This window comes from Vulpes vulpes, chromosome 11, assembly GCF_048418805.1.
Source record: "Vulpes vulpes isolate BD-2025 chromosome 11, VulVul3, whole genome shotgun sequence".
Lineage (NCBI taxonomy): Eukaryota > Metazoa > Chordata > Mammalia > Carnivora > Canidae > Vulpes > Vulpes vulpes.
The window spans coordinates 19637903-19655039 of record NC_132790.1 but is presented as its reverse complement, the minus strand read 5'-3'; the positions used below and the strand labels follow the sequence as shown (position 1 = coordinate 19655039).

At 38.3% G+C, this 17137-nt stretch overlaps 1 protein-coding gene across 1 annotated transcript; it reads right to left on the bottom strand.

Annotated features, from left to right (window-relative positions):
- Nucleotides 1-617: 617 nt before the first annotated feature.
- Nucleotides 618-1574, bottom strand: LOC112910901 (olfactory receptor 6B9). The gene has a single exon (XM_025987219.1). It carries the CDS (start codon nt 1572-1574, stop codon nt 618-620), a length of 957 nt encoding a protein of 318 aa, XP_025843004.1.
- Nucleotides 1575-17137: the final 15563 nt, after the last annotated feature.

The window sequence follows — 17137 nt, the reverse complement described above, 5'->3', positions numbered from 1 at the left end:
CTTTCTGCCATGATAAGTTTTGCATGCTGTTTACCTTATGGTGTTTTTATTACATCCTAAAAGGAATTCATATTTCATATTTTCTTAAATTTGAAGAAGTAATTAAAATGGAATATCACCAATTGATTATAAAAGGAACCAAGGTCCTAACCCTCTAGGGAGCAATATACAGGTCCTAGCCATGAAATTGATGATAGCAGAACCTCTTTCTGTGTACTCCTCGTAAGACAAAGAGATTTTTAAAACAAAACAAAATCAAAATGGAGAAGTCTCACCAATAGAACTCTAAAAACTAGTTGGATAATAACTGACTATTCCTTAGCATCTTCATAAAAGTAAATTTATTTTATAACTCCAGTACCGATATATGTCTCATAAAGTTCTGGTTATTTCACTTACTGCATTATAAAAGGAAGCATTTAATTAAAGCCTGAAAGAAAAGGAGCTTATATATATATATATATATATATATATATATATATATATATATATATATATCTGGCCTCTTCTCCTTTAATTGTGTATTCAGTCAGTATGTTTATAATTGCAGGCTTTTACCTAATGTCGGTGTTTTTGAGATTAAGTCGAATGAGAAGAGAAGGAATGTCTGAATCTTTTTAGCAAAAAGAATCTCTCGAAAAAAGGGCTTGGCCACTTGACATGGTTTTTCTGATGGCATCTTTGACTTCCTTGTTCCTCAGGCAGTAGATAATAGGGTTGAGCATGGGAGTAAAAACTGCATATATGGCTGAGATCAACTTGTTAGAATTGAATGAAGCAATGGCCCGAGGTCGGACATACATGAAGATCACAGCTGTATAGAAGATGATCACCACTGTGAGGTGAGAGGCACAGGTGGAGAAGGCCTTCTGCTGCCCAGTGGCTGAGGGAATGTGCAGGATGGTAGAAACAATGAAGCCATAGGAAAGAACAGTGGCTGAGAGAGGAAACACAAGGATGAGAATGGCTAGCACAAAGTCTACCATCTCAGCCATAGAAAAGTCCATGCAGGCCAGTTTGAGGATGGGGGAAACATCACAGAAAAAATGATTCAAGATATTATTGCCACAGAAGGCAACTTGGGAAATGAAGTATACCTTTGCCATGGAGATGCTGAAACCACTCACCCAGGAACTTATGGTCAGCTGCACACAAAATTCTGTGGTCATCATAGCTGGATAACGAAGAGGACAACATATAGCCACGTAACGGTCATAGGCCATGGCAGCCAAGAGCACACATTCAGTACAAGCAAGTGAGATGAAAAAATAGAGTTGGATCATGCATCCCAGGAAGGAGATGGTATTGGGATGAAGTAGGAATCCAGCCAACATCTTAGGGACTGTGACAGATACATACCAAGTCTCCAGAAAGGACATAGTGCCCAGAAAATAGTACATGGGCTTGTGCAGGGACCCAGTGACCCATACAGTGAGAATGATGATCATATTCTCCAACAGGACAAACAGGTAGGTGATGAGGAAGAGGAGGAAAAGCAGAACCTGTAGCCAAGGGGAAGTAGGGAAGCCCACCAGGATGAATTCATGAATATGGGTGATATTTTCCTTTGACATGGCTAGAACACCAAAAGACAAAGTATTTAATGAAAATAACACAAATTGAAGAGTGAGATCCACATTAGCAGCAAGGGACCCTTGGGCTACAGGTACTTTATCATTAAACTTAACCCTAGTGCCTCAATCTGTTGTGATGTGGGAGTCACGTGACACTACAAGATCCTCTCCAGAAAATCAGACTTCAGAGTAGGACCTGAAAACAAATACACTAAAGATGCAAAGTTAAGAATCTCAAAGCAGAATCAAGAGGTCAGATTCAGGACTTAGGTCTTCAGATCTTGTTCTGAAAGAGGTCTTCAGGTAGTACGAGGAGTAAATACTTTCCTTATTGGTGTATTTCCAGCTTTCACAGACAGCTATAAATCAGGAAACCATCATGATTGGAATAAGAGCCAAGGATGGTCTAGAGCAGGACAGGGAAGCAGGTAGTTCAAATTCTGGAGGAAATAAAAGCAGAATATCAACTGGAAAACACTCTCCTGACAGGAGAATTGTGGACTTTGCCCTACTCCTCAGTTATATTTTATGTCTTTTGAAGATGCTGGCAAAAGTAATTAACAATTACTTGCCTATTTTTAGGGCCACAGCTTAAAAAGTTGAATGAAGAAATGTCTGCTCTCTTGGGCAGTTTAATACATTTTGATTTTTTTAGACAGCTCCTAACAATAATAATGATTTTATATATCTATAAAACATTTGATCCTAAATTAATTTGTACAGTTATATCCTCCTCAAGGACTGGCTCAAAATTTTTATACCGCCAAAAGAAGTGTTACCTGATTAATTGTATCTTCTCCTTGACTCTGAGACTCATCAATATGGACACTGCTGAGCACAAGTTGCATTTAAGGAGCTGCCTTGAGAGTGGGGAGTCAGGAACTTCCACAACTCAGAAGGGTTTTGGGCTTCCTAGGCCACAATAGGATATGAGGAGAGAATTGAAATTTAAAAATGCTTTCTTCACAAGTAGGGGTAGAAGAAAGAGAAAAGTAGAGATAAAAGTTGGCTTGACATTTTAAATAAAATTAATCTGAAAAGAGAAACATATTTTTCAAGGAGACTAGTAGAGATGACCTGGAAAGGTAAAGACAGAATTAAGGGACCAGAAAAGGACAAGACATGGAATTTCCTAGATGTTTAGTGGTGATTTCTGATTAATTATGTACTGTGTGGACCAAACCCCTAGATCTCCAATAAAGTAGTTGATTATATGTGTTGGAAAAATTACCACAGTAAGACAATACTCAAATTTGACTTCTTTCTCTACTAAAAAGAATTATCTTTTAATTAATTTTAACAACTCTCTCAGGGAGGTAATTTTTGCCCATTGTAAGGCAGTATGGAAGCACCTAGACTAAATTGGAACAATTACAGAACCAGACTGTAATGGAATTTTTCCATGTGAATGTACACTCATTCATGTCTGAGATTTTAGGAATTACAGAAAACAAAGGAGTAGCATGAGAGACTTGGCATTGGCAGAAGGAGCCCCAATACTCAAAATGAATAAAGCATGAAGAAAACTACAGACCACTGGAACAAATAATTTTAAGACCTAAGTTCTAGTCCATAATCTATGTCATCTTAACTTTATACTCTGAAGTAAACCCCAGGTTATCTAAATTTTAATTCCCTTGAGAGTGAAAAAAGGATAAAATATTTAAAAATTCAATAAACCATGAATGCAGAAAATGTATAGCATTTGTAAGTGGTTAAGAGAAAGATCTATTGAGTACTTATTGGGGGCGTGGTCCCACGTTGCATTTTGAAAATATAAAGATGAAAAGATCAGATTTCCCTATTCAAAGTCTTGAGAGATAAAATAAGTAAACAAGCCATTATAGTCCAGTATGTTACAGCCATAAGAAAGACACATACTCAAGTAGCCCATATGAGGAAGGTCCTAATATTGCCTTTAGAAGTGGCCTTCAAAGAAAGCAATGGGGCTTTCTTATCTGCACTTAGGCAGCTGAGCCCTGCTAGAGAAAAATCACAAAAGAAGACAAATGATACTGCCATAAACTTATGGTCATAGAACTCAACTGGTTCACAAACAATAGCTGGCTATCCTACACTATGTTTTAAATTAATTCACTCTCCATATTTCCCAAAGACTCTTGCTTCTGCTCTCCAATCTGCCACCCCTACTCTCTTTTCTAATTCTTAGCTGACAATTTTAGCTTTTATTTTACAAATGAGGTTACAGGATGCATATTTCTTCAGCTTCCCACTATCAAATCATCATGCTCACCTTCTGACATCTTTGCTCATTCCTTCTTCTTATCTAAAACCAGATCTTCCATCTGCTCTATACATCCTATTTTTCGGGAAAATCACCTATCAGAGATATCTTTTTGACATTAAATTCATACTTTTTCACAAAAAAATCATTGAATACCTACTATGTGACAGGCATTATTCTAGATACTTGAAATAGCTCACTGCACAAAACAGACAACAAACCCTTATCTTGAGATGCCATATCTTAGTGAAGGGATACAGGTAGTAAAATACAGTCCTTCTCAAAACTTTGAATAAATACGATGAGGATGTAAATATAAGAATTGATAATATTTCTGTGGAGAAATAGAGCAAGGTAAGGAAAATTAGGAGTATATATAGTTGATCAGCTTCATATTTCAAATAAAATGATAGGGATAAGCCTCATTGAGCAGAATCATGCCATCTGGCTGTCTGATAGAAGAGGTTTCCAGGCAAAGGGAAAAGGTCAAAGACTCTAAAGTGAGATAAAATGTGAGAACAGCAAGTCCAATATGATTGGAGTAGAGTGAGTGGAAGAGAGAAATGAAATCAGAGAAGTAAGGGGTAGGAGAGCTGATGATGAGCAGATCACCATAGGTCTTTTAAGCAATTGTACTCATGTTGGCTTTTACTCTGAATAGACTGGGGACACTTGGAAAGGTTTAGAGCAGTTGAATAACCTGATCTTATTGATGCTTTAAGGATTCTTCTGGAAGGTTCTTCATATCTGAATCACTTCCCAAAACTCTTAGGTGTTTAATGATTATCTCTCTTTCTAAAAATAATCCTTCTTTACTGGTCATATTTTCACATTTGCTTAAAAACACTGTACCATTAATTAATCCCTCTCCTTCCTCTCCTTCGATTTCCTTCGATTTCTACTGCTACTACCTCTCTGGTAATGTTAGTATTTTAAAAATGTTTGCTTTAGTTTCCCATTCCTTAACTCCTCACTAACCATGGGATGCCTAGGAGGCTCAGGGGTTGAGTGTCTGCCTTTCGCCCAGGTCGTGATCCTGGAGTCCCAGGATTGAGTACCCACATTGGGCTCCCTGGGTGGAGCCTGCTTCTCTATCTGCCTATGTCTCTGCCTCTCTCTCTGTGTGTCTCTCATGAATAAACAAACAAACAAACAAATAAATAAATCTAAAAAAACCTCCTCACTAACCTTAGTCCCCACAACTTCAACCCTACTGTGACAGTTCTATGTACTGAGAACACTAAGACAAATAGACATTGGAGCTATTTAGTAAGGGAGAAAGAGAAGAGAACAGAGAATTAGAATATAATATGATAAACATTGAAATAGAATATTGAGTGTTCTAATTCTCAATAGAATACTAAGTATTGGGAGCCCAGGGTAAAGAATAACTTTTTGTCAGCCTAGACAGCCTTCACCAAGGAGGTACCAACATGAGTACAAAGTGAAATGAAGCTTGCACAGTTTTGGAGAGGAGAAGAAATATCAAGAAGACACAATAAAAAGCACAAAATAGAGATAAAAAGTTAAGGAAGGAATAAGTTGCATTTTGATTAGAAAGAATTGGTGGTGGGGCACCTGGGTGTCTCAGTGGTTGTCTGTCTTTGGCTCAGGTTTTGATCCCAAGGACCTTGGATCAAGTCCTGCATCGGACTCCTCGCAAGGAGCCTGTTTCTCCCTCTGCCTATGTCTCTGCTTTTCTCTTCTCTGTATGTCTCTCATGAATAAGTAAATTAAAAAAAAAAGAAAGAATTGGTGGCATGGAAGAGGGAAATGGATTAAAATAAGGCTGGAGCATGAGGTTATATATGATTAGTCCTCTTCACACTTTTTCCTATAACTTTTTACTATCCCTCCCCATTTTGAACATACTGAGTCTTACAACATCTCACAAAATACCTTGTGTCACACTGACCACATGTGGAAAACAAGATGAGTCTCATTTGTATATTCTCTAATTTTAGCCTGAACTCCCTTGATTTTTAAGATTTGTATTTTATTCTTGAAACTTGAGTAAGTTGATATTATTATATTTCCTCCAGCATGACCTAGATCTCTGCATACACTCCCTTTCTGAGTATATGAATGAGGGGCACATGGGACTCCTGTCCTTCACGTTCTCCCAGTTTTCCTACTTGGCCTTCATCACTCCTCATCTCTGCCTTCCCCAATATAATCTAGTAATAAAAATATTAATCATTTACTGGGTATCTATCATATGGCAGAATTTGTACTAGGTTCCTCCTGTATTTTAACTCATTTAATTCTCATTACAACCTAATAAGGTAGACATTTTTGGTCCCACATTACAGATAATAGGGTAAATAATTTGACTAAACTCATACAAGTAAAAGGTGGTGGAGAAGGAATTATAACCTAAAACTGTTAGTGCCCAAAGATCATACTCTTTCTATTGAGCAATAATCCTCTTTCTTTAAGTGTTGCCTCCCACCTCTCTCTCTTCCCACTGCCACACTTACAGTTCACACCCCAATATTGTGAATCCACAATCTGCTCTTTCCTTAATTTCTTTACTATCTCACCCAATCTCCGATCTTCAGTCTTGACCCTTATACTAAACCCAACATTCCTTTTTTTTTTTTTAAAGATTTTATTTATTTATAGACAGAGAGAGAGAGGCAGAGACACAGACAGAGGGAGAAGAGGACTCCATGCAGAGAGCCCAACGCGGGACTCCATCCCGGGTCCCCAGGACCACACCCTGGGCTGAAGGTGGCGCTAAGCCGCTGACCCACTGGGGCTACCCCCAATATTCCTTTTTAGTCAAGTCTTCCATGTCCAAGCTCCTCAAAGCTCTTACCCCAATGTGAGCCTTTGTGATCAGTCTGAAGTTCCAAAACCGGATTTATCTAAACATTTCCCATAGTAACTTACCTCCTAAGTATGTGTAACATTCAAGACCTCCTAGTTCTCATGATGCTTTTCAGCCAATCCCCAGTTAGACCTCCATATGTATCTGCATCTATGTGGCTTTTCCCACTGCACATTGACCTCTAATCCAGCCATTGACCTGGTATGATCCACCTAGTCACTCTTTCCTAACTCTGAAGGTCTTTATTAGGAAAAGAGTGGCTCAGTCTGAGGAGAGGCTCACTGCCTGAGTCAAAGGAATAGATTCAAGTATATATTTTTAAAGATTTTATTTATTTGAGAGAGAGAGAGAGAGAGAGCACAAGTTGGGTGGGGGAAGGGCAGAGGGAGAGGGAGAAGCAGACTCCTCCAGACCTTTGGATCATGACCTGAGCCAAAGGTAGATGTTTACAGACATAGGCACCCAAGTACCCTTAGATTGATGTGTATTTCTTGAAAGACGCTACAGGTGAGAAATAGAAGGAAGGGGAAGTTAGATGAGAACTAGGAGAATAGTGCAAATAAAGGGAGGTGGTTTGTGTAGTTGGGGTGGAAGGTAGGATGGAAAAAAAAATTGGAAGTTCAGGTCTCAGCAGAGGTAGAGTGGGCATGCATTGAAAAGGGCTAGAGCCCATATAGAGGCTAGCAAAAAGGACTATTGTCCACTTAAGACAAAACATATAGATACTAAACAGTATTCCTGTCTTCAGACTGATTTTGCTAAAATAAATATGATCGGGTGATATTAACAAGTGTACATTTGAACTCTTTACATTGCATAGCAAGTCTTTCACGATCTGACCCCCACATTCCTCATATCTAATTCGTTTGTTAGATACTCAACTGAAGCTCAAGCCACACTAAAGAATTTGTAGATTTTCAGGGCAACATCCTTCTTTAAGACTGTGCACTTGTATATAGTCTATCCTCTACCTGAAATTCTTTTAGCTCTTGCCATCTGGCAAATGCCTACTCAGATTCTTTTTTTTTTTTTTTTTGCCTACTCAGATTCATTCTCTGTATAAATCTCCTTCTTCACTATCACTACCTTCTTCCCATAATCCCTAGTTACCTGGTTTTGTAACATTTTGGACCTAAGAGCATCATATCATGATAACATGTATTACTTTGCTTACCTTTCACCACTACTAGATTTGTTAACAACTTGAAACTACCAATTTTATCCTGTTTTTGTCTTGTCTTTTTATGTCTCGTGTCCAGCATAGTTCCTGATGCATGGTTGGCACTCAATAAGCAAATAATTTGTGATATTTAATTAAGAAAGGTGTCTCACCATAGTGCATTCTGTTTACTTCTCTTTAGAGATCTGGGTGAAGTAGATTGTCTTGGTTGAGTCTGGTATGGAGACCTTGGTTCGGTTGCCCAGTGGTCAGATCTGTGGAGGGTACTCAGAAAATACGGCCAATCTCTCTACCTGAAAGGACTTGCAGATTCATTACAGAAAGGAAAAGAGAAAAGGGAATAAAAAAGAACCTTTTGGTTAGCCTGATCTAAATCCTGGAAAATTGTTTCTCTATGAAACTCAAGAGTTCTATGACTTTGTGATTCTCCTTGCCTGAGAAAGACTCTGGGGTCCAGATGAATTATAAAGAAATGAAAAATTACTCTGCTATTAATTCAAAGAAAACGCAGCAGCCAAAATGCAAAGATTACTTCTGGGTCTGTTGGATGCCTCTGTTGAATGATAGTCCAAATGAGAAGAGATTTTTCTGTTTTATATGTTTTTTTCTGTATCTATTTTGATGTGTATCTTTTCCCATTCCTCCCTCTTGCTCTCATTCTCTTTCTCTGCCATTAAACTTCGGCTGGCTTTGCATGTGAATTCTTCCCACAGACCTCATTCAGGCAGAACCTAGAGATGAATAGGTCAAGGATGCAATGAGCCCACTGCTCAGTAGAGACAACCATTCTTTAAAGACACATCCTTGGGGATCTGGTTCACAATTGCTATAGGATTTTCAAGAGCAACAGTGAGAAAGAAATTAGAGAAATTTCCCTAGTGATCTCCCAAGGTCAACAGAGAGGATGCTAGATGATTATCAGATGGAGAAACAGAACAGCAACAGCTTCATAGCAGATCAGCCAAGTGATTGATCCTAATCCTGACCCCAATCCTTGGTTTTCCTTCTTCTCTCTGGTTGTTTGGGAAGTAATTATTACTCATGGTCTAGGACTTTAAGGCATTAATATTAATCAGAGGGGTGCTGGTTAGAGGCTCAAATACACAAAATATGATTAAATAGTGTTAATAGTACAAGCTAAACTCTAGGGAGAAGCACAGCTTTCTCTCTATTCCTTTCACTCAAGAAAAGAATACTCCAAAGCATCCAAAACAAACAACTATACATAGTGCTAGGGATCAAGCTTTGGGGGGGTAAAGCAAATGTAGAAGTAGCCAATTTTGTCCCTTATCTTTTAAAAAGATTTTATTTATTTATTAATGAGAAACACACACACACAGAGTGAGAGAGAGAGAGAGAGAAAGAGAGAGAGACAGAGACACAGGCAGAGGAGAAGCAGGCTCCACACAGGGAGCCCAACGTGGGACTCGATCCTGGATCCCAGAATCACAGCCTGAGCCAAAGGCAGACACCCAGCCGCTGAGCCTCGCAGGCATCCCCTGTCCCTTATCTTTTTTTTTAAAAAAGATTTTATTTATTTATTCATAGAAACACAGAGAGAGAATGAGAGGCAGAGACACAGGCAGAGGGAGAAGGAGGCTCCATGCAGAGAGCCTGACATGGGACTCCATGCAGAGTCTCCAGGATCACGCCCTGGACCGCAGGTGGTGCTAAACCGCTGCGCCACCAGGGCTGCTCTGTCCCTTATCTTCTAAGGAAACTTCTCTCATCTTGGCTCTTCCTTTTGGAAGGTTTTATATTACTCCTTTCTTCTGTATTTTATGTAAAACATAAATTTATTTATTTATTTATTTGGTATATTTTCATGAATAATTAGCCTGAGGAAGAAGTTTTAGCTGGGATCCAAAGCAAAGGAGAGCAGGAGGCAAGGCAAAGGGCACATGAAACAGGAAGCTGATAACATCTCTGCTCTAACCTTTAAGATTGAAACCTTCTCCTTGCTCATTTAAACTTGCCATGTCTCCTTTAACCACCATAGTGTCAAGACCTTGAGGGCCATGATTAGACTGTGGGCCTAGGGAGAAAGTACAAAGAGGCTGCTCAGGCTGTTACTAGGAGTTAGATCAGCAGGACAAGAAATGACCTTGTGTCTCAAATCTGGTCCAGGCCTGCTCACCAATTAAGAGGCTGAGGACACTCGGGATCCCTGGGTGGCACAGCGGTTTGGCGCCTGCCTTTGGCCCAGGGTGCGATCCTGGAGACCCGGGATCGAATTCCACGTCGGGCTCCCGGTGCATGGAGCCTGCTTCTCCTTCTGCCTATGTCTCTGTCTCTCTCTCTCTCTGTGTGTGTGACTATCATAAAAAAAAAAAAAAAAAAAAAAAAAGAGGCTGAGGACACATATCTAACATACAACAGAATGTGTCTTTACCTGCAATATCCCTTCTGCATATATCTCTCTTTGAAAGCAAGAAGTGTAGTAGCAGCAGCTGAAGGTTATTGTCCAATATTTGAAAAATTTGTTAGTTCCTTGTTAAATACTTTTCGATTAGAGATAGGACCATCAAGCATAAGTAGAATTTTGGTGCCATCTATACAGCATTCATGTGAACGTATTTTCTGGCCTAAAATTCATGAGCAAGAACAAAGATGATTTTTTAATGTGTGGATTTATTTTTATACAAACACATAATTATATATGTCAATTTATATAATAATGTATCAATTTATCCATTCAATTAATATCCTTTATTAAAAGTAAATTTAGGTGAAATAATTATGAAATTCAACAGGAAGGGGCACTTGGATGACTCAGTCAGATAAGTGTCTGCCTTCAGCTCCGGTCATGATCTCAGGGTCCTGGGATCAAGACCTGCGTCACAGTCTCTGCTCTGTGGGGAGCCTGCTTTTCCCTCTCCCTCTGCCTGCTACTCCCTCTGCTTGTGCTCTCTGTCAAAGAAATAAACAAAATCTTTAAGAAAAAATAAATTCAACAGAGAAATAGTTATTACTATATTTATGTGGTTATTTTCATCATTCATCTACTGTGAAGGCTTACATGATATTGTTCCATTTATGTTTGTAAGGAACTCTGCTTCTGTTAATATTAATAAATTTTACTGATTTGGTTAATTTGACTATCCAATAGCTGAAACACTGGAATTCTAGAATAATTTCAGATTCCTTAGAAAGTAGTTAAACTATCCATTCAAGCTCTCATGCCAGAAATCTTTGATTTACTCTAAACTTTAATTCCTTCATCCCAAAACACCCCAGTCAATCAAATGACTAAGGTCATTTCTATTTTTAAAGATTCGAGGTCTACCATCAGTAGGGATATAAGGACATTTGTGAATACACAAGAGCAAGAGCAACTCTTTACAGAAAACTGGGACTAACATTAATAAGTTGTATGCTTGTTATGTGCTAACAACTTCACATGTGTTATTTAATTTAACGCTTCCAACAACTCTATAAAATGCTATTATATTTCCAGTTTTCAAGCAAGAAAATCAGGGTTTAGAATAAATAATTTTTCCCAGGTGATTGTATCATCAGTGTTCTGTTACAAATAATGGAATTCACCTTAGCTAGTTTAGGTGGAAAGAGAATTTGGTTCTTTAGAATCATTGTGAGAGCTGGCAATAGGGGACTTTAGGTTGAACCCCAGGAACAAACTGCAGCCTCCAGAATCCCCTCATCTGAATCACAATAGAGAAAGTTACTGCTGTTACTGGTGCTTCATCCCTAGGGCTAATGAACCAGAATCTACTGGCTCCAGAACTTTGGCCATAATTTACATCAGCTAAATCAATGTCCCATACTCTTCTGCCCTCTGCATATGGCTTATGTTTGAATCAGAGTCTCATAAAAGCGATTGTGGACATTGCTGCTATAAACATCGGGGTGCAGGTGTCCCGGCTTTTCATTGCATCTGAATCTTTGGGGTAAATCCCCAACAGTGCAATTGCTGGGTCTAGGGCAGGTCTATTTTTAACTCTTTGAGGAACTTCCACACAGTTTTCCAGAGTGGCTGCACCAGTTCACATTCCCACCAACAGTGTAAGAGGGTTCCCTTTTCTCCGCATCCTCTCCAACATTTATGGTTTCCTGCCTTGTTAATTTTCCCCATTCTCACTGGTGTGAGGTGGCATCTCATTGTGGTTTTGATTTGTATTTCCCTGATGGCAAATGATGCAGAGCATTTTGTCATGTGCATGTTGGCCATGTCTATGTCTTCCTCTGTGAGGTTTCTCTTCATATCTTTTGCCCATTTCATGATTGGATTGATTGTTTCTTTGCTGTTGAGTTTAATAAGTTCTTTATAGATCTTGGAAACTAGCCCTTTATCTGATATGTCATTTGCAAATATCTTCTCCCATTCTGTAGGTTGTCTTCTAGTTTTGTTGACTGTATCCTTTGCTGTGCAAAAGCTTCTTATCTTGATGAAGTCCCACTAGTACATTTTTTTTTATACTTTTTTTTTAAATTAATTTTTATTGGTGTTCAATTTACCAACATACAGAAAAACACCCAGTGCTCATCCCATCAAGTGTCCACCTCAGTGCCCGTCACCCATTCCCCTCCAACACCCGCCCTCCTCCTCTTCCACCACCCCTAGTTCGTTTCCCCCAGTTAGGAGTCTTTATGTTCTGTCTCCCTTCCTGATATTTCCCAACATTTCTTTTCCCTTCCTTTATATTCCCTTTCACTATTATTTATATTCCCCAAATGAATGAGGACATACACTGTTTGTCCTTCTCCGATTGACTTATTTCACTCAGCATAATACCCTCCAGTTCCATCCACGTTGAAGCAAATGGTGGGTATTTGTCGTTTCTAATTGCTGAGTAATATTCCATTGTATACATAAACCACATCTTCTTTATCCATTCATCTTTCGATGGACACCGAAGCTCCTTCCACAGTTTGGCTATTGTGGACATTGCTGATAGAAACATCGGGGTGCAGGTGTCCCGGCGTTTCATTGCATCTGAATCTTTGGGGTAAATCCCCAACAGTGCAATTGCTGGGTCATAGGGCAGGTCTATTTTTAACTCTTTGAGGAACCTCCACACAGTTTTCCAGAGTGGCTGCACCAGTTCACATTCCCACCAACAGTGTAAGAGGGTTCCCTTTTCCCCGCATCCTCTCCAACATTTGTTGTTTCCTGCCTTGTTAATTTTCCCCATTCTCACTGGTGTGAGGTGGTATCTCATTGTGGTTTTGATTTGTATTTCCCTGATGGCAAGTGATGCAGAGCATTGTCTCATGTGCATGTTGGCCATGTCCATGTCTTCCTCTGTGAGATTTCTCTTCATGTCTTTTGCCCATTTCATGATTGGATTGTTTGTTTCTTTGGTGTTGAGTTTAATAAGTTCTTTATAGATCCTGGAAACTAGCCCTTTATCTGATATGTCATTTGCAAATATCTTCTCCCATTCTGTAGGTTGTCTTTTAGTTTTGTTGACTGTATCCTTTGCTGTGCAAAAGCTTCTTATCTTGATGAAGTCCCAATAGTTCATTTTTGCTTTTGTTTCTTTTGCCTTCGTGGATGTATCTTGCAAGAAGTTACTGTGGCCGAGTTCAAAAAGGGTGTTGCCTGTGTTCTCCTCTAGGACTTTGATGGACTCTTGTCTCACATTTAGATCTTTCATCCATTTTGAGTTTATCTTTGTGTATGGTGAAAGAGAGTGGTCTAGTTTCATTCTTCTGCATGTGGATGTCCAATTTTCCCAGCACCATTTATTGAAGAGACTGTCTTTCTTCCAATGGATAGTCTTTCCTCCTTTATCGAATATTAGATGACCGTACATTTCAGGGTCCACTTCTAGGTTCTCTATTCTGTTCCATTGATCTATGTGTCTGTTTTTGTGCCAGTACCACATTGTCTTGATGACCACAGCTTTGTAGTACAACCTGAAATCTGGCATTGTGATGCCCCCAGCTATGGTTTTCTTTTTTAAAATTCCCCTGGCTATTCGGGGTCTTTTCTGATTCCACACAAATCTTAAAATAATTTGTTCTAACTCTCTGAAGAAAGTCCATGGTATTTTGATAGGGATTGCATTAAACGTGTAAATTGCCCTGGGTAACATTGACATTTTTACAATATTAATTCTGCCAATCCATGAGCATGGAATATTTTTCCATCTCTTTGTGTCTTCCTCAATTTCTTTCAGAAGTGTTCTATAGTTTTTAGGGTATAGATCTTTTACCTCTTTGGTTAGGTTTATTCCTAGGTATCTTATGCTTTTGGGTGCAATTGTAAATGGGATTGACTCCTTAATTTCTCTTTCTTCAGTCTCATTGTTAGTGTATAGAAATGCCATTGATTTCTGGGCATTGATTTTGTATCCTGCCACGCTACCAAATTGCTGTATGAGTTCTAGCAATCTTGGGGTGGAGGCTTTTGGGTTTTCTACGTAGAGTATCATGTCATCGGCAAAGAGGGAGAGTTTGACTTCTTCTTTGCCAATTTGAATGCCTTTAATGTCTTTTTGTTGTCTGATTGCTGAGGCGAGGACTTCCAGAACGATGTTGAACAGCAGTGGTGAGAGTGGACATCCCTGTCTTGTTCCTGATCTTAGGGGAAAGGCTCCCAGTGCTTCCCCCCACTAGTACATTTTTGCTTTTGTTTCTTTTGCCTTCGTGGATGTATCTTGCAAGAAGTTACTGGTGTCCATCGAAAGATGAATGGATAAAGAAGATGTGGTTTATGTATACAATGGAATATTAGCCATTAGAAATACTCAGCCATTAGAAATGACAAATACCCACCATTTGCTTCAACGTGGATGGAACTGGAGGGTATTATGCTGAGTGAAGTAAGTCAATCGGAGAAGGACAAACATTGTATGTTCTCATTCATTTGGGGAATATAAATAATAGTGAAAGGGAATAGAAGGGAAGAGAGAAGAAATGGGTAGGAAATATCAGAAAGGGAGACACAACATAAAGACTCCTAACTCTGGGAATCGAACTAGGGGTGGTGGAAGGGGAGGAGGGCCGGGGGTGTGGGTGAAGGGTGCCGGGCACTGAGGGGGGCACTTGACGGGATGAGCACTGGGTGTTATTCTGTATGCTGGTATGATGATATCTCATTGTGGTTTCGACTTGCATTTCTCTCATGATTAGTGATATTGAGCATCTTTTCATGTGTCTGTTGGGCATCTATATGTCTTTATTGGTAAAATGTTTATTCAGGTCTTCTGCCCAATTTTTTTCCCCTAAAGTTTATTTATTTATTTTAGACAGTGAGTGATTGAGTACAGCAGAGAGGGGCAGAGGGACAAAGGTAGAGAATCTGAAGCAGACTCCCACTTGGGGCTTGATCCTATGACCCTGAGATCATGACCTGAGCCAAAATCCAGAACCAGACACTCAACCACTGTGCCACCCAGGTGCTCCAAGTCTTCTGCCCATTTTTAAATCGAATTATTTGGGGTTCTATTTTGGTGCTGAGTTGTATAAGTTCTCTCTCTATATATATCATATATATAATATATATATCATATATATATATATTATCAGCCTCTTATTGGATATATTGCAAATATCTTCTTTCATTCAGTAGGGTGTTTTGTTTTGTTGATGGTTTTATTCATTGTACAAAAGCTAAATTTTTATTTCGGTATAATCCCAAAAGTTTAATTTTGCTTCTGCTTCTCTTGCCTGGGAAGACATATACAGAAAAATGTTTCTATGGCCAATATCAAAGAAATTACCATCTATGTTTTCTTCTATGAGTGTTATGGTTTTAATCCTCACATTTGTTCTTTAATCCACTTTGAGTTTATTTTGGCGTATGCTGTAAGAAAATAGTTCAGATTCTTTTGCATGTAGCTGTCCAGTTTCTTCAATACCATTTGTGGAAGAGACCATCTTTTCCCAATTATATATTCTTGCCTTCTTTGCCATAGATTTACATGTAAATGTGAGTTTATGTCTGGGCTCTTTATTCTATTCTATTGATCTATTTTTGTGCAAGTACCACACTGTTTTTATTACTACAGCTTTGTAGTCTATCTTGAAATCTGGAATAGTGATAACTCCAAATTTGTTTTTCTTTTTTTTTTTCAGGTTTTTTTTTCTTTCTCAAAATTATTATTTGGGAAATTGGCTATATAGCTAAATTTGTCTATTTGGGGACTAAAAGCTTTATGGAAAATGCTGTTGGTATTTTGTTGAGGATTGCACTGAATCTGTGGATTGCTTTTGGAAATATGGACATTTTAACAATATTAACTCTTCATATTCATGAGGATGGAAAATCTTTACATTTGTTTGTGTCATCTTCAGTTTATTTTTTCAATGTTTTTCAGTTGTAGAGGTATAAGTTTTTCACCTCCTCTGTTAAATTTATTATTAAGTATTTTATTCTTTCTGGCACAATTGTAAATAGAGTTGTTTTCTTAATTTCTCTTGCTGCTAATTTATTATTCATGCACAGAAATGTTATTAATTTCTGGGTATTACTTTTGTGTCCTGAAACTTTATTGAATATTTATTATTTATTGTAGAATTTTGGTGGAGTCTTTAGGATTTTATGTATAGTATCATGTCATCTGAAAATAGTGACAGATTAACTTCCTATTTACCAACATAGATGCCTCTGATTTCTTTTTTGTCTGATTGCTGTGGCTATGACTTCTAGCTTGAATAAAATGGTGAGAGTGGACATTTTTGTTTTGTTTCTCATTTTAGAGGAAAAGCTCTCAGTTTTTCAACACTGAGTATGATGTTAGCTGTGGGTTTTTCATATATGGCTTTTAATATGTTGATTTATGTTCCCTCTAAACCTACTCTGTTGAGCATTTTTATCATGAATGGGTGTTAAGTTTTGTCAAATGCTTTTTCTGCATCTACTGAGATGACCATATGATTTTTATTCTTCATCACATATATTTATTTTGATTTAATTTTCATGCCAGGTTTTGAAGGTAGATATTATGACCCATATTTCACAAATGAGGACACTGAAACTCAAAGAAATCAAAGTTTTAAGAACTACTCAAAGCTGACAACTAGTAATGTCAAATCTGAAGCTAAATATTTGCCTCCCAGTTATTTTCCCTGGTACCCAATTGCCAGTCAGACTGTTTTAAAAGCCTGATGATATTATTTACTGGTAAACCTGAGTGAATGAATTAGAAGCCCCTAGAAAAGTATATTGGGGAAATTGTTTTATAGATCCTAAAATATGGCCTGACTTATGCTGATAAGAAAAGAAGTGCAATCTAAGAAGGAAAGAGTAAGGGATTAGTTCTGTGCAGTAAACTAACTTATGCTAATTATGAGACGAACTAAGTATTTCCTAATGGCCACAGTCTTACAATAAGTGA

Bases quoted from the DNA above. Each gene is read 5' to 3' on its own strand.
- LOC112910901 (XM_025987219.1), bottom strand. From the start codon at position 1,574: ATGTCAAAGGAAAATATCACCCATATTCATGAATTCATCCTGGTGGGC.